This window comes from Leptinotarsa decemlineata, unplaced genomic scaffold (assembly GCF_025532065.1).
Source record: "Leptinotarsa decemlineata unplaced genomic scaffold, Ldec_3_MD MMD2_tig00026294_RagTag_RagTag, whole genome shotgun sequence".
NCBI lineage: Eukaryota > Metazoa > Arthropoda > Insecta > Coleoptera > Chrysomelidae > Leptinotarsa > Leptinotarsa decemlineata.
The window spans coordinates 13910144-13934681 of record NW_027412674.1 but is presented as its reverse complement, the minus strand read 5'-3'; the positions used below and the strand labels follow the sequence as shown (position 1 = coordinate 13934681).

The following is a 24538-nucleotide window of genomic DNA, read 5'->3' as shown; positions in this document are numbered from 1 at the left end:
GCTATTATTTCTGCAAACTGAAACTCACTTTTCAAATGTAACTGAAAAAATGAATCGCAAACGTGTTATGATTTCGATATATTTTGAGGTAATAATATTTAAATATCGAACGAATAGTCATAAAGAAAATTATTTGCATTGTATTCCGAAAGCTTTGGACACTGAATGGATTTCTTAATACCTGTTGATGATCTTGATCTTCCCTAATATTTATAAACATTCATATTATGCTGAAGTTGTAACTTTGCCCCGGTCACCTTACTACGACAAAAATGCTTGATGTGCATTCATGCAACTGTATTTGAAGATAGTTTTATATTCCTATATATATTATAATCGTATCAATTTTGATGACTATGAACTTGGAATAACGAAAGATGGAATTGTGAATACTGTGTGTTTTTGTTTCAGAATATCGAAGTTGAGGTTAAAATATCTTTCAATTCATGAATTCACTTGAATGGATTTGAATTATTTTATGACGATTTTTCATATTTGTCTGTATCGTTACTTTGTTATGTTTATATGTACAAGAACTCAGAACTCCGAACAATTGAAACTCAGGTTATCTACACATAATAGACTCGTCCGGTATCTATATCAAAGGATGCTATTTTGAATGGGAATTTCGAAAAAACTACAATACGAAATGAATTTCCAAATATCACACTTGAAATTTAATGTCAAATGTCAATCATCTATGATAATGTCCTGAATAAAATTTAAGATATAAAATGCCACTTTTTGTTATATCGACCCAACGAATCAGAATTTAAAATGACAGACAAACTTATTTTCTTTATTTCTAAAATGTCCTGTTTTTGTCAACCTAGTATCTTTCAATATGATGTTTCTTCATCTCTATAAAATCTGGTATATAATTTTTTGTTATTGCATATTTTTGACAACTTTCCCTGTATAAGATAAGTTTTCATTTTCAAAAAAAGATGAGTGTGATATGTATTTTATTTATTTTGGTAGTATATTATAAAGCCATTTATATAAAATATCAACGTTATTGAGACTGCAGCTGAACAAATTTCCTTTGGAATGACCCATACAGAACGGCGTGTTTTTTCTTGAATTTTGAAACACACCACGATGAATCTTCAAAGTCTTCCAAATTCACTACGGTTGTATATATATTGAATAGGTGCAGTTTGTCCAACAAATCACTGGATATCGACAAATTCTAGCCTCATAATGTGCAACTATAGACTGACAAAAATGGAAACTGCTGAAATTTCAAACTCGTTCTGGAAAGGTTGCTATGACGGTTTCGAATGTTGTTGTTGAGATGACTCTGACTGATACTGCACACGTTGATGTATTATCCTGAAATAAATTCGATTTTTCAATAAAAACATACACTGAAATAAATTCGATTTTTCAATAAAAACATACACTAAAAAAAATTTTTTGGCAACAGAGAGGGTAATGTCTTTCATGAAGTAATTGCTATACTTATAATGAAAATAAAAAATCAAGTGTCATCCAAAATAAAGAATTTAAAACACATATTCTGCACGTAAATTGGAAACAGTACTAACCTTAATTTTGTACAATCTCAAATGAAACGACAAGATTCGGTTTCCCAATGTCCATTAACCCTTTGAACACAATAGCGTATTTTCCTGATGAAAATTCTTCTAAGTGAGGACGATACGCCTCCGTCACTCGGTGGGGTAGAAATGATACTTTATCTCCCAAATTCAACAAGACCGCCTCACCAAATTTTCCTTTCACGATTTTGGCAGTGAATATCCTCTGCGGCATCTCCACAGGCAAATCTGCTACTTTGATACTTGGCTTTCTCTTCACGATCGAACTTGCATTCAACTTTTGTAAATCCATCTGTGAAAAATAAAAAATGAAAGCTTTATGTTTTGATTCACAATATATGCGAATACTATCTCAAACAAACCACAACATGTAAAACATTCGACTGAAATCATCCAACATATATATATCGAGAAAAATTTTGGAAATCAAATGATTCAACAATTCTCACCAATTTTCAATTAAATTACATTTGAATAAATTCATCTGAGGAAAAAGTCAAACCTAAAACACTTACTTTCAAATAGAATCGGTGCACTTGTCACTGGTATCACTTTCAACGGATGCAACTAACTCATTTCGCCATGCATGACGTATTTATAGTAAAATGAGTGATGACATATTTTAAAATGAAACAAAGAGCCTTTGTTTCGTCGCTTTGAGAACTGCGTATCTCCGGATGTAGATTCGACATTGACAGTGATCAATGTCACTTTGGGTTTGAATATAAAAATTAGTGATGACATATTCTGAAATGAAACAAAAGAAAATCAAAGAGTCTTTGTTAGATGCATATTCAGCGTTGACATTGATCCATGTCACCTTGGATTTGAATAGCGCAACAAACACATGAATTCTGCTTTTTTTCCCATTTTATTTGAAGTACTACATGTGATGATGCGACTATTATTAGTGAAGATACAACTTTGTGCCCTCTTGGCATCGTCTCGGTTTTTTTTCTGTTGATGAATTCTGCATTCGTTTTCCTTTCATTTGATTTGCTGCACGTTGAGATTCAGTTATCATTAATGAAGATGTGGGTTAGTGCCCTTCTGACATGTTGCACCATATTTGTTTTTTCGTTGTTGATGAATTCTGCAATTTTTCTTCTTTCATTTGACATGATGTACGTGGCGATCCGAAGTTTTTTCAATGATTCTCTTTGCAATTCTTCCTATGCTGTTTCACATTAGGCGCTCGATATTATATTTTTCATTGTCTACACATTAAATCATTTGAAATGAGTACCCACATCGACCTGTTGCGACTAGTATAGCGAAAATAGCTTATGAGGTCTTTTTGGCTTCGTAAAATGATTAACTATGTTTTTTGACATCTAAACGAATCCATTGATGTCAAAATCATCGGAATCGGACGACCGGAAGTGAAAACCGGAAGTAACCTGTTTTTGACGGATTCGAAACCTTCTCACCCTAAGGAATCCAAAAATACCATATGTTTCAGTATACGATGATTATTTCATTTTTTTGTCAACAAATTATGTGTTTTGAATCAAACTTTTGCAATTACATTACACTCGTAGTTGTTCATAACCCAACAACTTTTAATTTCAAATATGTTCAATGATTTTCTTTAAATGTGCAATTCTTTCTATGCTATTTCACATTAGATGCTCGATATTATACTTTTCATAATCTACAAATGAAATCATTTGAAATGAGTACCCACATCGGTCTGTTGCTGCTAGTATAATGAAAATAGGTTATAAGGCCCTTTTGGCTTCGACAAATGATTAATTATGTTTCATGACATCCAAACGAATCCATTGATGTTGAAGTCATCGAAATCGGAGGACCGGAAGTGGAAACCGGAAGTGATCGTTTTTTGATGGATTCGAAATCTTCTCACCCTAAGGAATCCAAATATATCATATGTTTCAGTATCCAATGATTTTTTCATTTTCTTTGTCAATAAATTCTGCGTTTTGAATCAAGCTTCTGCAATTGGAATAAACTTATAGTTGTTCATAACCCAACATTTTTTAATTACAAGTTTGTTGAATTTGCAATTCTTCATCCATTTCTTATCCTTTCATTTGACGTGCTGTGTGCGACGATCCGATCATTATTAGTGAATATACAACTCAGTGCCCTTCTGACAGTTGCGCTATTATTTTTTGTAATAACTCATTCATTATCACACACGCCACCACCTCCCACGCTGACTACGTCACTTTCAAGCTTTTAATGTTTTATCACTATTATTATTATGATTTGACCCTCATTCTCCAGTTCAATTTCATCTAGCACAATCAATCGAGCAATATTTGATGTCTCCATTCTGATTGGCTGACCTACACTACTCTGTAACAACAGAAGTTATGTTGGGTGTTCCACAAGGTTCCGTTCAAGAGTCTGAAAATTCGCAAAATGAATCTTCATATGACAAAGCATGGACTTTAGTCATTTCCTAATGATGCTAACTTGGTTAGCGAAACGCGTTAAATGATAAATGACTGTCATATTGAAACACGAAAAACCGTTACGACAATAACGATGAAACGATAACGAATGAACGCACGGAAAACGGTCGAAAACGCACGAAAAACGATCGAAAACGCATGAAAAACGATCGTAAACGCACGAAAAACGATCGTAAACGCACGAAAAACGATCGTAAACGCACGAAAAACGATCGAAAACGCACGGATAACCACGTATTTTGAAATGTCATTGTCGAATACTTCGCTCCCCCCATTCGCGCCCTCACGTTGAGTCCACTAAGCTCAACCTCTCGACACTTTTGGATCTCCTCTTTCTCCTGATGATGCTAACTTGGTTAACAAAGATACGAGACTTCCGACATGTTGGAACGCTAGACTTCTGTTGAATCGACATGTTTTTTTCTTAAATGATGTATTTTGAAACGCCCTGTATACACATTAATATCATATTTCAAATCGACATGTTTTTTTCCTTAAATGATATATTTTGACGCACCCTGTACACTTCGACGTCATATTTGTTTTTCAATGATGTATTTTGAGATACCTTGTACACATTGAGGGATCGCACGTTGAAAACTTACAGCCTCGTGGAACTGTTATGTTTTTTCCTAAATGATGTATTTTGACGCACCCTGTACACTTCGACGCCATTTTTGTTTTCAATGATGTATTTTGAGATACCTTGTAACATTGAGGGATCACACTTTGAAACGATACAGCCTCATTAATCTGTAATGTTTTTTCTTAAATCTGATTCATTATTATTAATATATCACTTTCGCGCTTCCAATTTTCGTCGAGTAGTTCACGATCAATTCCAAAACCGGCAACGCTACATTGCCTCATAAACAATGATTTATTGTACAACTGGTAACGCCGAACCTGACATGCTGGCATGTATTGACATTTGACAGATGCAGTCTTATGAGTCTAGTGTTTACAGTGTCCTTCTTCAACCAATAGATAGTTCAGCTAATGACTTATAGATGACTCTCTGTGTTCTATAACTTTTGTTTTTTCCATATACTTTTGTATCGATGAATCGAGCACTTATTTTTGTGCGGTTACTGATAACAGGACATGAAACAATTCTGTACGATAAATTATTATAATGAATCTCTCAATATACGCAAAGCCACGTAAATTTGTGCATCGATTACGTCACACGCGCCTCTCGCTCTTACACACACATGCACCTCTTTACATGAAATATTAATTATTTCCCAAATCTAAGTATATTTTCCTATCTTCAATATGATAATGACAATTACATTCTATGGAAATCAAAAATAAAAATGCTGTCAAGTATAATGAATGAGTCAATTTCGGTCCCGACAAAACTAACGCTGTAAATACTCAACATTCGCAGTTAACTTCAATATCTTACGATGGTGTAGAGGCTAAGGACAATGTCTACGGCGCGGACGACCCAGGTTCGAATCTCATAACTATAAACTTTTTTTAATTAAAATCACGTGACTGAAGGGGGCCGAAGGAGCTGATAGGTTAGGTGGAGTACCAAGGTGGCCGATAGGTTAGGTGAAGTACCAAGGGGGCCGAGGGGCGGAGTTCCACACTTAAATCGCTACTATACTCGTTCCATCCTGCGTCGATGACGTCACACGTTTCCCCCTCACAGACACCGTCCCGCACCCTCATTGACATTTGACAGTTGCACAGACACCGATCCGTATTGACAGACATCATAAAACCGGCAACTGCGCATACTGCGTCGCATGACAACACCCATATGTCTAGTGTTTACAGTGTCCTTCTTCAACCAATAGATAGTTCAGCTAGTGACTCATAGGTGGCGCCAGTGTGGTGTACTTGCGATGATGCATCTGGGTCACGTGACAATTTGGAGCGCTCTGATTGGACTCTGCCGTACGCGTGACCTTGAAAGGAACCAAAAATTGCAGAATGAACCTCCATAAGAAAATACATGGGGTTTTGATCTAGAACTCCTATAGCCTATTTACTCTGGATTCATGACACATTATATTCATAACACATTTGTTTATAGTATGATATTTTGAGAAAGAGTAAATTCATAGAAAAGATCTCTTTTGAAACCCAATAGTTTTTGAGAATTCGCCATGGGTTCCTGCACTCCTTCTGAAACCTAAAAAGACATGATTGAATACAAAAAATCATATATTAGTTTGACGAAATTTCCTCAAATATAAATATTGGAATGAAATAACTGATTCAACATTTGGAAGCCCAGCTGTAAATCGAAATATGGATGATGCGTAAGAAGCAGATTTTATCTGTTTTGAGACTATATGTAATGATATTGTCATGGAAAGTTTCATCTGAAAGATGGACTTGATTGATTCTAGAAACACTAGACTCAGTTTCTTGAAAAAAGATATGCTAATTGGTTTTTGAGTTTGACGTGTCATATTCTTTAGTAAGAATAATCACTTTAAAACTGTAGTATATTTTTTCTGAACTCAGTTGAGAATGAGACATCCATAGTACATCCATTTGAAATCTAAAATTCCAAAAACAGTTCCCAATGGTATATGACTAGGGCCATAGTTTGAACAGGACTGTTGAACAAATACTATAACATAGATAACTCAATACTGTTTGGGGAGAAACGTATTTATTCAGCAGTATACAATACAAAAGTCCAATACTTTTTGTCCATTGAAGCGATTGAATTTGCAGCATCTACATCATACTTCTCTACTACAGCCAGATTTTTTAGATTATTCATCACTTTTGGACAGTGAAGGACCCAGTAATTTCTCCTTTGATAATTTTGAAATTATTACTTTTTTGAATCAGGTCTTGTTACAGTCTTCAATTATTTTCTTGTATCGTAAGGAAACGAAAAACAAACAATTACGTATTTGACAACGGAACTGTTGAAATTGAAGGATAGAATCATATTTTTTGAACTTTACAAACATTACGTGTTCGTCTCAACCGTCATTTGATTTAGTTCACACTGAATGATTATTTATATTTCATTTTCAGTTCGCAAGTGGTGGATGGTTGACTGGGGAATACAACTTCATATGTCAACCACTTGACACTTCAACTTCACCACAAGCGCTGATGGTAAGTACACAAAACACTCAGCTCTTTTCTCAAGAATGTTTCGGGAAAAGTTGACGAAATTAGTTTTTGTTTTAGAAGTGCATACTACTCCTTAGTGGTTGATTTGACTAGGTAACCTTCAAACGGCCTTAGCTTTGATACTGAATGATTTTGAACTGCGTCACATGACCTTGATAGCCATGTTGAAGATCACTCAAGGTCAAAGCTTAAGCCGTTTACAAGTTACCTAGTCAAGGCTGTGTGACATGGTCCAAGTTCTGAATTGAATCTTTTTTTCTTGCAGTTTTGTGGCCTATAATTGATATTTCGAAATTCTATTGACTTTCTGTCTTGTATATTCATCTCATATTCCACATTTGAATTTAAGAAACATATAAGGAAGCTTCTACTGAATTCGTCATGAAATCCGCCATTTTATAGCTGTGGCCATCTTGAAGTTGCATCTTTTCCAAAGTGCATTTCTATTTCCTGTCATTTGATACTGTCAACAGGAAGGGGGGGTCAAACTTCAATTACTAAATAAACAGGACAAGCTAAATAAAACAGTTAAATCGAAAATTAATTTCAACGAGACTTGCTTTGCTTGTTGTGTTGAAATTAATTAACCTAATGAAAGAATATTTCTCTGTAGCAGTATTTCTGAAGTTGGTGTCCCCTCGCAAACGAGTTTGATTTATCCCTTATAAACAGAAATCCTTGATAGGTTTCTGTAAGAATTCTTCAATATCAGTTATAAATATATGAAACGTAATGAGGATATTTACTAATTTTGCAGATGGTGAGCTCTATGTATTGGTACTTCATTTCCAAATACACAGAATTCCTCGATACGGTGAGTCACATGAATTTTTTTGCATCATTATCTTGCAACTTTTAGTCAGTTGAATTTTAGTTCTAAGATTGTTCAAAGTAGTTTATTTCAGAGTCTGTATTTTTGGATACATTATTGAAAGTTGTTGCCCGCGGCTTCGACCGTGTAGAATTTGGTTTGTCACATTGTTTCGTGACAGACCAACCCAAAACTGACGAAATTCAAAACAATATTTGAACTCCTGTTTTTCCCCCTTGGGATGGAAATTCCTGATTCCCTTTCTTGCTGCTTTTTCACGCTATATAGATAACCTACCTGCATATTTCAAGGTTTTAGGTTCAGTAGCTTCGGATGTACGTTAATATAAGAGCGGGCAACAGCTAATCTAATATATAAAAGTGGATGTTTGTTGGTTGGTTGGTTGGTTGGTAAGTGATAAACTTCTACATCGCTCAACCGATCATGTTGAAACTTGACATTTTTAAGTAATTTTTCATAGAGAAGGTTTTTAGCCTATAAATTTTTCTGTAACTCGCCACTAGATGGCGCTGTGAAGAATTTTTTGAAAGCACGCCTAAGTTCCTTGATTCTGATTCTGTAAAAACATTGGAACAGCAGCGATACAGCAACATAGTACTAGTAATTTATATTTTCACTCTAAAAATACAGTTAGTGAAAAATTATGCGAACTGCACTAAGTAATGATTAGCTTCGAGAATCTAATTATGTTACGTATGAAGAAATTCGCAAAACTAATACAACCGTCAACGACGTTTGGCCTCACGCGTCTGCCCGCGTTCGGGTCGCGTTGTCGGAGATGGCGCTTCATTGCTTAGACCACCCCTCTACCCCCGCGCATCGTCCCCTGTCGTCTTATACTAGACGCGACGCGTAATGGCTCAATGCGTTGCGTCAAGTTAATCTTATCATGATAACTTTTAAACGATTTGTCCAAATTACTTAGTGTGAAAGACAAAGCTTATCTATATTAAATACTTCGAACGAAAATTGTGTCAATTTTTATGAGAATTTGACACATATTCTAAAATATGCATTAAAACAAAATTATCCAATTTAATTGTATCTATGGCTCAGTATTTTGTGGCTACCACATAAGTGTTAAATATATGCTATCGCAGACTTATTCAGAACTACCTAAGATAAACAATCTTACGATACATTATCTGTAAGTAACTGTATGCGTACACCAAAATAGCTCTCAGGGAGCAAGAATTTTTCCGACTTACTTAATAATTATAGTTATGACCAAAATTACACAAACACTTGTAAATTGTGCCATGTTATGATAAATCGATCGATAAGAAAATAATTAGTAATTTTTCCTTTTCAGATATTTTTCGTAATGAGAAAAAAATATCAACAGATCACCACTCTACATGTAATTCACCATGGCATAATGCCTTTCGGGGCCTGGATTGCTGCTGCTTATTCTCCAGGTGGGGCGTTATTTTTTTACCAGGACCATTAAAGTAGTAGAAATGAACGAAAAAACTCATCAGGTCATCACATAATTCATATGATACGAAAGCTTGCCGCTAAATTCACTCATTTGATGAGTTTTATTCAATTGAATGTTTATTTTTTTCGCGCTTTATATTAGCTTCACCTGTATGTATGTATGTTTGTTTGTATGTATGTTTGTTTGTAACTCCCAAGTTCGGGATCTGTATTGACAGAATTATCGGCATTATTGCTTGATCTATTCGCGGGCAGATGGCGTTGTACGTAACTATCAATTATTGCTTGAGCTATTCGCGGGAAGATGGCGCTATACGTAACTTCCTTAATAGGTTGTTTACAAAAGAAAATCAAAATAAAAAACATATTTTAAGAATTATAAGTGTTAGCGAAATTTTGTACAACAGATGAAATATTCAAATATATTCAATTAACCGTGATTTCAGTACAGAAAAAAGTTTTGAACGAAACAGAAGATACATTTTAAAATCTAATTCGATTATTTGAAAGCAAACCAGAATATGGATTACAACAATGAAAACTTCATCGTAAATTGTACCCCAAAAAAGGCAGTTACTTAGATATTTAAAAAAATTGAAAAATTAGAATTAAGGTGCTTGACATACATATCAAATCACACGATTGATTTGAAAAATAAAATTATTCACCATTAATATTTTGAATAAAACCTCAAATTAAAACATCAAGACTGAATTGTTTTTTGAAATTATTACTGCAAATTTTCTCTTTACTTCGAAACAAATTTTACCACCCTCCGCCTTCTGTTGGAGACTTACTGCATTTCAATATTACTATAAAATTTAAGACCTCAAACTTTATCATGTTGTTTGAGAGGAATTTTACATTCGTGCGCCGTCTGTTAAAGATTTATAATACTAGTGACTAGAACTAAAAAAAAAATATTTTTGACAACAAATCGGACTAGAAAGTGAAAAATAAATATAGTTTAAAAAACTAAAGAACACGCTTTTGAAGAACATCGAACTAAAATATTAAAAATATTTTTTTTAATAAGCTAGTACTATTATTGTGAAAAAAGCGACGTGCGCTTGATATATAAAAATATAGCACAAAGCGCCCACGCTTTTTTCACAAAAATACTCGTATTTTTCCTTCGTTATTGTTTTAAGCTTATTAAAAAAATATTTTTAACTTTTTAGTTCGATGTTTTTTAAAGCGTGTTTTTTAGTTTTTTTAAACTATATTTTTATTAATGCATGTTCATTCGATATCTATATCATGGTTGTGCTTTAGAAAACTTATCCGCCATCTTGGGCTGTCCGCCAAACTGAATGTAGAAAATCATTCATCGTCATCTAAACTAAACGTATATGCAAAATTTGAACTCAATCAGTCAATTGCAAGATTTGTTCCGAACTTATATACAAACAATGCAAATTCAATAAAAGTTTGAAGTGTCATACGAAAAATATTTTTTATAGGAGGTCAAGTGACATTCGTTCCCTTATTGAATACATTTGTACATATCATTATGTATTCTTACTACTTGCTTAGCGCTCTAGGACCAGAGATTCAAAAATACCTATGGTGGAAAAAATACCTAACCGGACTGCAAATTGTGAGTATTGGTCTCTATTCATTTTATAACTTAAAATAATAAAAAAAAAAATCATGTTGAACGGTTTTATTGGAAAAAAGATAATAATGACGTGGATAATGTGCTGAAGTAAAAAATGATTCAGAAGGATCTAGGTACCAGACATCACACCACTCTCCTCAGCAATCTACCGTATGAATCATATAAAAAATAAAATAAAATCGTTGGGCGTAGCGTAACCTGAGTAAATATGTAAATACTGCGCTTAACGATTGTTATTTTTTAGCTTATAGTACATTATCTACATCATATTTATCTTTTTTTTTAAATAAAACCGTTTAACAAAAAAAGTTTTTTTTACTCATTTTATTTTTGTTTACTTGATGCACTGTTTGGAACTTTCGGTGTAGTAATGCAGTTTTATCCCAACATCAAGCCGTTATTTCACCACCTCGACACAAGTTTCGATCACCAAGTGATCATCTTCAAGGAAGATTAATCTTCCAATGTCAATGCGGGTGAATTTGTTAAACCTACCACTAATCTATTGAACACATGTTCAGCAGCAGTAGTTTGTTAAATATATAATACAAGTTGATGTAAATCAACCCTAATATCTCGCGGAAAACTGGTCATAAAATTATTCCGACTCTCTTCGTTGTATACCTTATATATTTTTTATTTTATGTTTGTGTAGTTGACACTTTTGAAATTACTTCTTCGTCTTTATGAACTAACAACGACGCTTGTTTAAAAAAGTCATTGAGGCTTTTGCTACCGAGGTTTTCATTGTCACTATTTTTAGAGTTTGAAAGCCGTGGATTTTTGGAATGTGTTCCTGACGTTTCCCTGTCGCGAGTGGCTAGTTTCTTCAGAGGTTTATACAACCTGGAGTTACCGGATATTAATCCAGGATGTATAAACCTCTAAAGAAGCTATCCATTCGCGCCAGCGAAACGTCAGGAAGAAATATCAAAGTATATTCCCTGAAAATTTAACAGATGATGGTTGAGTTTGTCTTAAACATTTTGGGAAATTGAATAATGGCCTTATAGTGACTTACCAGCGAATTAATATGTTTTTTGGCCCGGAATTGTGAGGCAAAAGGTTATGCATTTTTGATTCTTCAACTAAGATTTTTAACTACTCAAATGATCACTTGAAAAATGTCGCTTGGCCATTTATTTACCCGCGGTCCTGGTATGCTTAACATACACCTGTCAGATTTATGTCACTTCATTTTACAATATGCTAAAAAATGTTTCAAAAATAATTACTTTGTTCCAGACACAGTTCATAGCCGTTATTATTCAATCCTCACAACCACTGTTCATTGAGTGTCCGTATCCCAAAGCTATCTCCTACTGGGTAACTTGTGAAACTGGGTTATTTTTGTATCTTTTCAAAAAGTTTTATGATGGAGCTTACAACAAGAAGCAAACAGGTGGGGCATCCAGTGAAGAAGTCAGTGAAAAGCCATGGCGGCAGAAAGCGGAGAAGAAAACTCACTAGTTTAAAAGTCCATGTATTGCAATGAAACTTTTCAAGAAGAATATCTGTAATATAACAGTTTGTTTCGAAAAAATATGGAAGTATAAATTGATGAGGCCTTTGGGGGGGGGGGGGTGCCTACCAATATTTTCAAACGGTTGTGTTCCCTTTATTTCACTTTTTGAGTTATCCATACATAAATCACGGGGCAAAAAATCTGACGACCATTGCGGTCATTCTATGTCGTCTATTCCTAAAAATTAATGTATATGTTCTTCGTGTCATTCTATACTGTTATTGCGAAATCAAAGATGTCAAAGTTCACGTAATTAACTGAATGAAGACGTATCATATGAAGGTATGTGTGATAGAAATACATTTAGAAGGAAATATTACAGAACTACCTTCCCAATTAGGATTTTTTGGAGGTATCTGTCACTTCGAGGGGATTGTACCAAAAGGTGACATTTCATCGATTCATAATGACAGCAATTAAAATCATACTCATTGTATTATTAATCATTGAAATATGAGACATGCACGCATTACTCAGCCTCAGAGAAAGTGATAGTTATTCATACACAGATTTTTTTATTTATCATTTTATTAAAATATCCTGGTGAACAGAATAGTAGCCTATCGCTGAATCGCTACTGTTTTCTTTAATAATCATTTTTGAAACACTCATTTTGTAGTCTCATACCTATAAAATTTAAACTTTCTATAATGATACTGCAGTTAAAATTGCATTCCTGGGCGATCTAACACCGCAATATAGTTCTAAAACCCACCACATTACATGAAACACTTTCGAAAGAAAGAACATATCGCACTGAAATGGAAGCTATTGTTGGTCACACTGCATAGCTTCAATTTTTCAGGTAAAAGACATTTATATAAATACTATTTTTAACCTGTTTCAATATAAAATCCACCATTAATTTTCTGATGTTCCTGTTAATAACAAATTAAAAAAAAAATTTGTAAGGTTTTACAAAATGTATTTTTCGAGAAAGTGTTTCAGTGCATTATTCTTCATAAGAATGAAATTAAAATTAATTATTAATTAATATAAAAATATTGTGTGCTATGAAAATTATTTGAATTTTGATTTACATGTTGTTTCTTTTGAACTATCGCCAAGTTGACCGGTTTTGTGCAAGAATTATTATAATATTGTGACGACATTATTATTAACAAAGGTGCTGTTTGTTCGATTTCAAGGGAATTTCAGTTGACATCGAGCGGTGACAGAAACATGTCTATCAATAGCAGTTCTGACGAAGAAGACGTCATTATAGTGGCCACATTATTGAATGTAGAAGAAAATAGTCACAAAAAAGAAGGATGAGCATACTTCAAGGCTGACTGTGAATCAAAGCATTTGAAAGAACAACTCGTTTTGGTCAGTCTCAATTCACCTACACTGTAGGTTGATGGACTGACACCCCTGGCTAATACCACGAAGGGCGTTGGATTATATCCGACAAGTTTCAGTGCACGATTCTTCACATAATCGATTTCAGCATATGCTGTTGGCGGAACTTTTGTGAAGAATCCTGCAGTGACATCTGTTGGATATAATCCAAAGCCCTTCGTGGTATCAGCCAGAGAAGTTGTTGTTTTCAGTCCATTAACCTACAGTGTAAGTGAGTTGAGACCGGCCTAAACGAATTACTCTTTTACATAATTTTATTTTAAATTATTTTAAAAATCGTTTATTCAGTAAAACACAGGTTATGTATACTGTGGGAAACACAAAAACATACACTATATGTATCTGAGCTCAGTGTGGATAGAGAGATAGCGTAACGCGGAACCAGTGGGAAGAGAATCGCACAGTTGCTTGTGCATGGCGACGCGTCGCTACGGTATGCGTCGCCATGCGAGCAATCGGATTTACGTATGGCTATAGATGTTTCACATCAAAAATTTCACATCAACATTATTCCGAAAATTTATTATTGCAAGGTATAGAACTTTTCTTGAAAAAAGTATTTTTTGTATTGATATTGTGAATATACTTTATCTAAAACTAATCCAATTGAGTTTGTTTCGGAACATTTTACAGAAGCTAAATTCGATCACGTAGAACTTGTGATTACTGAAGGTTCAAGCAATGATAGGGAGGTTTTCTCCAGCCGACGAATGACTCAGATGATTCCTTCAGAAGTTTTTCACGGAAAAGTTGAGAATGGGATCATTCCATATGCAATGCCAAGTTTTGCATAGAAAACTGTTATGTTTGCTACAGACACAAATGTATTTCTGTTCCTTCTCCATCACTTCGAAAAAATGGCTATAAAAGACGTTTGGTTGATGGGCGGTACTGCAAGGAAGGAAATTTTTGTACCTATTCATGGTGTTCACAATGAGCATCAAGACGAAGAAGTGATCATGAAGGGTGCTGTAACGTCTTACCTGTCATCAATTAGCAAGTCTGCTACTTTTGAAGTGTTCCAGAAGCATTAGTCTCTACTGTTTTTGTTTAGTATCATACATCCCACCGAAGCAGCTCTATCTTCGGCAGAAAGGTCGCCAAAAATTATGAGATTCATATCACAACAACTTAGCATCTCAATCACCAATTTCAGTCACACCATTGGTCCCCTCCAGCAAAAGCTATCACTGATATCATCTTGTGTGATTGTAAGAAAAACTGCTAGTCTAAACTTTGAAAATGCCGCAAGGCAAAGTTGGTTTGTACAACAGCTATGTATTTTTGTTCCGCATAGTGTAATAATTCTAAAGACGATGATTCAAATGGATAGTGCCAAGTTACTACTTTCAAGCTTTCAAAGAGTTGTAGAAGTCAAATTTGTCCAAAAAAAACTTCGAAAACATTTGCGGATTTTATTTGCAATCCTTAGTTAATACTTCCATTCAGGATTTCTGCTCGTCAATATAGATATTCGTGTCAAATTAGTACAAGAAGCATTTTTCACCAATTAAAAGCGATCGTTTTTCACTAAAGTGAACTAGGTTGTATTAGGAAATTTTAACAAAATGATAATCGATAATTTTACCTACCAAGATAAGAATAAAATGCAGGTTCATCAACTAAAATATTGCGTCACCATCGTTCTTCCATCAAACAATGCAAAGTATAGTTTTTTTCTCATCCAAATATGCATACATACTGCAATAATGAACATATTCAAACAATCTTTCGAAAATGTTTCGAAATATTAGACTGGTTTGAGTGAGATATTTAAGAAATTCATTCCGTCGATATTTCATTAAATTTTCTCCACACTATTCCTTGAATTTTGACATTCAGACTGATCATTTCGTAAAAAAAATCACTATTTTTTTGTTAACTCAATTTCTATTAATGAACCACCCCCGAACTCAACTCTTTCTACACTGACAGTAAATTGATAGACTTTGACTTCAAATTTCAAGAAGTACATGATATGTTTGTTTTTGAAACAATTTCTAATATAACAAATGCAATGGGATATGATATACTGAATATAAAACTCATAAAAATGTGCTGTCCACATATAATTCCATATGTAACACATATTGTGAATTTTTGTCTGAAAAATAATATTTTTTCCACGGTATGGAAGAAAGCAATTGTGAAAGTTGTTCAAAAAAAAATAATCCATCAGAATACAAAGACCTACGCGCCATTAGTTTATTACCAACTTTGTCAAAAGTTCTTGAAAAAGCTATTGAAGTTCAGTTGAAAGAACACATTGACAATTTCTCTATACTTCCAATAACTCAATCCGGATTTCGTAAAGGACATAGTTGTACAACTGCTTTGTTGCATATAGTGGACGATATTATAAGAGCACGTGACGAAAAAAAATAATACAGTGTTGGTACTTCTTGATTTGAGTAGAGCGTTTGATACTATTAACTTCGATTTAATGTTATTAATTCTTGGCTATAAAGGGCTCTCTAAAAATGCTATATCACTAATCAGATCGTATCTCACCAACCGTCAACAAAAGGTTACTATAGAAGGAAACAGCTCACAATATTTAAAGTTGATATGTGGAGTGCCACAGGGCTCTATTTTGGGACCCCTTTTGTTTGCTATCTACACATCTCAAGTTGCAAAATGTTTAAAATTTTGTAATATACATTTGTATGCAGACGATACCCAGTTCAGTGTCATCTGAAATGATAGATAATGCGTGTACTCAAATCAATAGTGATTAAAAATTTTTTGTGAAAAATGTTTCTGATCACTGCTTAAATATAACTTGTAGTAAATCCAATGTTATTGTTTTTGGACCAAAAGGCCCTAGAAATGATATTTGCAAATCTGTGAGTGAAGTAGTAAATGATGTACTTCGGGTTGTCCCAGAAGCCAAAAGCCTGGGCATCATTTTAGATAAGGACTTGAAATTCGAAAGCCAGGTTAATCAGTTTATTAGGCGTGCATATTATTTGCTCAAAATTATATATGGACACCGAAATTTCCTACCCATGAATGTGAAGGCGAATTTGTGCGAATCATTAGTTTTATCTATATTCAATTATGCTGATGTTTTGTATGGTCCATGTTTAACCAACCAATTCAAGAAAAAGATACAAAAAGTTGAGAATTCCTGCCTACGGTTAATTTTTGGTATTAGAAGAAGAGAAAGAATATCACATAAATTGAAGGATACCGGCTGGTTGAATATGAACGACAGGGGAGTGTTACATGCTGCAACTTTGTTTCACAAAATAATTAATAGTAAAGTGCCGTCTTACTTACACCAGAAAATTACTTTTAGAACTGATGTGCATAATATTAATGTAAGGTATATAGGCCGACTAACTCCGCCATCCTTTCGCACAGAGTTCTTTAGAAGGAGTTTCAGCTACCAGATTTGTGCAATTTATAATGACATTTCCGAGCCCATGAAACGAGATGACTTCAATCATTTTAATATCAATTTCAAACGATTCTTATTATCTTCAAACTATTAATGACCCAATAGCTACCTACCTATTACAAATCTTTAAATAGTCATAATATTTTAAGATATTTAAACATTTTTTTTTATTCCTTTGCGTACTAGGCGACATTTTTGAGGTTAAGTGGAAGAGCAATTGAATGATGACTTGTCATCATGTAAATTGAACTTCGCCTTTTATCTTCTTATAATGAATTAACTGTACATAATTAATTTGATTTGAATGTATTAAAAGATAATAAATACGATATTATTATTATTAAAATATTTGAGTCCATTTGAGTGGGTGTCTGTTGATTGAAAATGTTCAAATTGATTGCCATCAAATTGTCATATATTCCGATGTATTTCTGGAGTCATTTGGTGGCACTTATCAAACAATTGTTTGATGCAAATCTTTTGACGAAGCCAGTTGTGTTGAACTTTTTGAGTTTTCCGGCACCGCTGCAGAAAATGCCGATCTGAATCAATAGTATAATAAAGTTAAGTTCATGTTTCAACAAGACAGTGCTTTATTGCATTATTCTTTGATATTTTGCCAGTATTTAGACCAACCACCAGATATGTTGCCTCTCGAGTTTTTGTATCAACAGTTTGTCCACAAAAATAAGGGAAATTTTCAAATTCGTCAACTGTAAAAAATTAGGCTTCAAGAAGGCAAGTATCTCAACCCCAATGCCTTGAAAAACTTTTTTCAGCTATTCATTTTTAATTCTTTTTTTTATTAGTTATTTCAGGGATTTCAAATCATTTTATAGTAGACAATGGAAGCCCGAACTGATGGAATTCATCTTGAAACTGTCAATCACCTTCATCCAAAAAAATTGTTTATCGAAACTATTCATATCAAATGATTTCGCGCAGTTACTTTGTAGTTGTACTGATTATCAACTCACCTTGATTTTGATGGCTACATTCAACGTTGGAAAATATATAAATACAACACGTGAAGACTGGTCGACTCAATTTTTAATTTGTGCATATATAAGGAAAATTCAAAAGTGTGAGTGATTACGAGTGAACACACGAATAAGTTTCGATAGCTGCTGTGCTAATTTTTAAATATAAAGAGGTAAATGAATGAATATAATGGAACCATTGGTCATTCCAATTATTTTTTCTACTTTTTCCATTACTTGAAACATTCGTTTTCTATTATACCAATTGAAATTTTTGAATGAAAAGGAAAAAATGTAGATTCTCTCTCGTTTAATCAAAATAAGAATGAATCCATATATAAATTCTTATTTTTGTTCTGTTGTTATATTACCAACTTTTTTTTGAACATAGTGATGAACAAAAAATAGTAGAAGGGATAGATTCACAAAGAAGAAAAATTATTGGGAAAGAAAGTATTTTATCTTTCGTGTAATTCAATGTCTACATGAAAGTAGCTTTCGAGTAGTTTCGAGAAGGCGTTCCTTCCAGTTTTTTTCTGATAGTTACTTCTTTGCATGATTTACACATGTTTGAATAGAGTTAATTTTTTGAAATGGATTGCTTCCTTCCTTTCCTTGGGAGATTCCCACATTTTTTGTATCAAGATGGAGAGAAGTAGAAGTTGAAAAACTTTCTTTCCCACTATCATCCTCAAATGGGGACTACAAAGTTTCAGAATGAATAACTAGTCAGCATTGTTCTGGCGAACATTACAAGATTGAACACTCGATTCATTCAAAACATTATAACTTTATGTTACGGACGGGATGAGTTGTAACGATGGCAGTACCCTTATTTGGTCTAACCCCAGCCATGTAAATCTCATTTGAATTAAAAAGGGTATCTATTCTGAAAATATGCGTTTTTCAATTACATTTTCTTTTGTAATTGATACATTGATGAAAAAGCAAATGCGCCACTGGAATCAATCAAATCGCCTCGGAGCGGTTAATATTTTTTGTTGTTGTTTCGTAATTTCATAATTTGTATTAAATACGAAAAATATCTCTGCATTATAGTTTACTCAGTATATAAGTTTGGAGAAACGTAACTTTATGCTGCTCTCTCTTTTATGATAGCCCCCTTTTTATGACCATTTATCAGTATTTTAGAAAATAGATCTCAAACTGAACTGGTCACTATTCTTCATTTGACTGTTCCTATTTATGCTTATATCTTTAAAATTAAGCAACGGATTTTGATGCGGGTTTTTAGTAGAAGGAGTTATTAGTAGAAAAACACTGATAATTTCAGAAGTTTCTAATGTGATGTCGTAAAACACATTTTTTGGGTTAACACTGCAAACGCTGGCCGAAATAATGTGTGATGTACCTACACCTTAAAAAGTCCCACAAAAAAGTCCGCGATTGTATATGCCTATCTCTTAGGGATAACCTACAATAAACATTTTTTATACTTTATTTTTTTACGAATCGATTTTAACTAGTACAGCATTAATTGTTATTCAGTTAAGTATAGTCTATCAAGGGAGTAAAGACTCGGAGTAAAGACTCGGCTAGGTGGACTGGCTAAATACTAATTTTTTGTCCGTTTCACAATATTTCTTTATCAGTGCCGTGTGTTCGTCGGGTTAGGTGAGGTAGTGAGTGGTTTTGCAAACCGATTTTTGGAAACTTTTTCTAGAGATCAATTACTCTAACACCAAACTGATATTTTTGCACTCGACGCACGTTTCGCTAACAAGGTTACCATCTTCAGGAGAAGCAAATTGATACTGAATCTAAACACAAGGGTTAGCTGTTTATATACCTAAAGTTTTTTGGTCCGATGTGGACTTTGTTTGTTAAATGATGATTATCCTAATTGATTTTTCGGTAATTAACTAGTGGAACCACTACCTGCAAATTAATTTGTCAACATTCGTCAACAACAGACAATCGTCTTCGGGTGATAACTGGACTTATTCCTTCGAGATCTGAATATTTATAGGTCATTCGGGTGCTTTCACCTTTCACCTATCCCCTCTTTCCGCTTCATTGGTTTTAGCGGGAGATGACCGTTTGGCGGGAGTTCGTCGTTTTCTGCTTGATGAGAGGTTTCCATATGTTACGTATCTCTACGCTAGCTTGACTAATTGCGTTGTTGGACAACATATACGCGGCTTCCTTGAATTTTCTCCTAACCCAGTGTTCCTCTTTGTGGATGATTTCAGCTTGAGCCCACTTGATATTATGTTGATGAGTCCAAACATGCTCAGACCAGTTTCGGGCTTATTAGCCACTCATCAGTGCAAGATAGTGACCATCATCGACCTAAAGTCAATGATATTCCACAATTGAAAATCGGAATTCTTTCAGAGTATTTCATTCCTCTTCCGAAGTTGGAGCGAACACCAAAAATGTCACTCCATCTTCTTCGGAAGAGGAATGAAATACTCTGAAAGAATTCCGATTTTCAATTGTGGAATATCATTGACTTTAGGTCGATGATGGTCACTATCTTGCACTGATGAGTGGCTAATAAGCCCGAAACCGGTCTGCAAGTGTGCCCGTTTCATAATTGAAGGTCGACTCTTTCAGTTGTATTGCCAATTGCATATGCAGGACATTTTCTGTGAAGATTCCTGCACTGACGCCTGTCTGATATAATCCAACGCCCTTCGTGGTATTAGCCAGGGGTGTAGTTGTTTTCTGATAGGCGTCAGTCCATTAAACCTACTGTGTAGGTATATAGAGACTGGCTTGAACGTTTGAAGTTCCATTTGCTTTAGATAAAGTTGCTTCTTTTCAAAATATTCTATCCCACAAACTAATAGTCCGATAGCTGTGAAATTTGTACACGTGTCTTTTGAAGGCTAGGGTTAACCAAAAATATGAAATTAATACTAGTAGTAATAATTAGCATACGAACCTTTCAGCCTACCTAATAGTTGTACGTAAACCTTTTAAAAGTAGGTTGTTTTATTTTACTCAACTTGTATTCAATGGTATTAGTGCAAAAGTAGTATGTATGCATGTGCCTGTATAGTGTTTCTTTGAAATACATCCAAATGATTACTTTCATATAGAACTTGAACCATGGACAGTTACTTTGTGGATTTCCATTTATTTTTAAACGATAAATTGTATCTCAATGTGGCTGTAAATGAGAATTATTTGCAAATACATGTATTATTATTATTTTATCTGTATTGTTACAGAATATTTTTGGAAAAGAGCTCACCTAAGTTTGAGTTGACGAGGATGAGTCTTTACTTGGATGTCTTCTTCCTCAATAAATTTCTTTCTCAATACGTAGGTAAGTTATTCGACACTCACGTTTTTAATTTTTTTAGACAGACAGACAGACAAATCATTATTTTGAAACTTCGGGGCGATGATTTGAAATCGGTTCCTGTGTGAAAGTGGCGTTTATTTTTGGATTTATATCGTTAATAAAATATATATTTATGAAAACGGTAACGAGAAGTGCTCACTATTAGGAATCCATTCTCCGACTTCGAGATTTATTTAAAAAACTAGTTCAGTGGACATTTCACGATTGAAAAGCCTGAACTTCATGAAGCAATTGAAGTTGCTGAGGTATACAGTGTGTCCAAGATAAGGATCCTAAGCATGGGAATCTCAGTACCTGTTGGAGATACAACTTAGGTTGAATTAGGAAAAAGTTGTGTTCTTTAAAGCTCATTTACATGCCGTTTAGAAACTTGAAGAATTTTCATGGTCTGCTGAGATATTTGGGAAAAACGAGAATTTGACAATATCAATTTTATTTTTTTCTGACTTTATTTGAAAAGATATCAAAAAACAAATAACACTTTTTCATTGGCACTTTTAAGATACTACACGATGGTATTTTTAGATTTTATATCCGACGTTTCGTTTTCAAGAAACCATCATCAACTTTATTTTTTTAAATAGCCCGAAACAAAAGTACACCCTGTATCTGATTCCATTTTTTATTACGAATTCCACGATGTACCACATGCCATTGTTTTCTTTTTAGTTTAAAGGAAAATTACATTTTTTCTATTTTAAAAAAAATCTTTAAGTAGGCGTTGCAAACAAATGCTTTGACGTAAATACCTGTCACCGAGCCTGTCAAATATTATTTAATTACACGATAAAATAGCAATTGTCGTTGTTGTTAGCCTGTTTGTCGAGTTGTTGTTTTTTGGGTTATTGTTACTGTTGTCGTTATTATTGTTTATTGTTGAATAGATAATATTGTGTTATTATCGTCGAATATGCCGGGTGAGCATTATAGACATGAAGAAAAGTGTCACAAAAATACTGTTAATACAGCAGCAATGTATCTTAATACATATCCAGAAAGAAAGCAGCCATGTAAATCCATTTTCTTAGAGCTGGCTCGAAATTTAAAAGAATATGGTTCATTTAAAAAGCCTGTTTTATCTCGAAAAAAGGAATCTTCAGAAGAAGTCCAAAATAATGTTTTACAAGCAGTTGTTGAGAACCCTGAAATATCAACTAGGCAAATCGAAAATAATGTAGGAGTAGCCAAATCCACAGCTCAATTTATTTTGCGTAAAAATAGATATCACCCCTATAAATTTCGGATTTGCCAAGGACTTCAACCAGGGAATTTCGAACGGCGCCGAAATTTTTGCGAATGGTATACACGCGCGTCTGAAGAAAATTATAATTTCCCTTCAAAAATAATATGGTCCGACGAAAGTATGGTCACTAATAATGGTATCTTCAACCGCCGCAATACGCATTACTGGGCTCAGCAAAATCCGCGTGTTAAGAAAATATCAAGACATCAAGAACGTTTTGGGTTTATTATGTGGTGTGCAATTTTAGGAACTAAAATACTAGGTCCGTTTTCTTACTATAATTCTTTGACCGCCGAACGATACCATCATTTATTGCAAAACTATTTGGAAGACTGTTTAGATAATTCACCTTTGGCACAGGTCAATAACTGTTGGTTTCAACAAGATGGTGCCCTGCACATAATTCTAGGCAAGTTCGAGAGTATCTTTCGCAGCGATTTCCTGGAAGGTGGATTGGAACCTTTAGTGAAGTGTCTTGGCCAGCGCGATCCCCTGACTTAACTCCTCTGGACTTCTTCATATGGGGTTTTGTTAAAAACCGGGTTTACCAACATTCTTTTGAAACTGAACAGCAGTTACGAGAATGTGTAACTGTCGCATTTAACAGTATTACACCAGAGATGTTACGTGATGTTTTAAGTTCTACAGTTAGAAGATCATACTTATGTTTGGAAAATAACGGAAACCTGTTTGAACACCTCCTTTGAATTAAATAAAAAATGCGTTAATTTCTTTGTTGTTTTCATTACTTTAAAAAAATCATTAATAACCTACTTAAAAATACATTTTAAAAATAGAAAAAATGCAATTTTCCCTTAAACAAAAAGAAAACAATGGCATGTGTTACATCGTTGAATTCGTAATAAAAAATGGAATCAGATACAGGGTGTACTTTTTTTTCGGGCTATTTAAAAAAATAAAGTTGATGATGGTTTTTTGAAAACGAAACGTCGGATATTCTTCAAGTTTCTAAACGGCATGTAAATAAGCTTTAAAGAACACAACTTTTTCCTAATTTAACCTAAGCTGTATCTCCAACAGGTACTGAGATTCCCATGCTTAGGATCCTTATCTTGGACACATTGTATACATCTGTTTAGTTCTTCAGTTTCAACAGCCAACAAATTCAAAATCATGAAAACTGGATCATGTAGTGATAGGTAAATACCTACAAGGATATGAATATTTGGAAACCTTCATATCTCCCATCATACCTACACGGTAGGTTCTGGTAACTAATGGACACCAATATTTCTTGGCAGAATCATGTTGCTGGAATTGCAAAGGCTGCTTCTCAAAAGCTTGGAATACTTTTCCGAATTAGAAAACTGGACACACTTCAGCAATTTTATAAAGCTCAGATCTGCCCCCAAACATACCCTGAAGTTGCTGGATTCCATCCAGAAAAGAGCCATCCGCCTGATTGGAGACGCGAACATCACGTGCAACCTTGATAGCCTGGAACATCGAAGAAAAGTTCACGGAAAGTGTTCGAGTGATTTGGCACATTTGATTCCACCAAGAGCGGTACATATCAGAAATACGCAACAGGCGACGGACTGTGGCTGCTCATCGTTTTGGGGTTCAACTCAGTACACCTCGAACTTCACTGGTTAGGAATTCTTCCATCTGGAGAACTGCGTTTATGTGGAATAAACTTCTTGAGAACGTTTTT

At 34.2% G+C, this 24538-nt stretch overlaps 2 protein-coding genes across 6 annotated transcripts in view; both read left to right on the top strand.

Moving 5' to 3' along the window:
• Positions 1-12560, top strand: part of LOC111507302 (very long chain fatty acid elongase AAEL008004) — a 49239-nt gene extending 36679 nt beyond the window's left edge. For all 4 annotated transcript variants that reach the window (XM_023162612.2, XM_023162604.2, XM_023162598.2 and 1 more), the window contains exons 5-9: positions 7019-7102; positions 7878-7934; positions 9265-9370; positions 10856-10992; positions 12259-12560. In XM_023162612.2, coding sequence (XP_023018380.2) covers positions 7019-7102; positions 7878-7934; positions 9265-9370; positions 10856-10992; positions 12259-12483 — 609 coding nt within the window. In that variant the 3' untranslated portion in view covers positions 12484-12560. The remainder of the gene's footprint in view (positions 1-7018; positions 7103-7877; positions 7935-9264; positions 9371-10855; positions 10993-12258) is intronic.
• Positions 12561-18305: 5745 nt separating this feature from the next.
• The window catches only part of LOC111507102 (very long chain fatty acid elongase AAEL008004), a 36035-nt gene continuing 29802 nt past the window's right edge, over positions 18306-24538 (top strand). For both annotated transcript variants that reach the window (XM_074180474.1, XM_074180473.1), the window contains exons 1-2: positions 18306-18456; positions 21484-21581. In XM_074180474.1, coding sequence (XP_074036575.1) covers positions 21527-21581 — 55 coding nt within the window. In that variant the 5' untranslated portion in view covers positions 18306-18456; positions 21484-21526. The remainder of the gene's footprint in view (positions 18457-21483; positions 21582-24538) is intronic.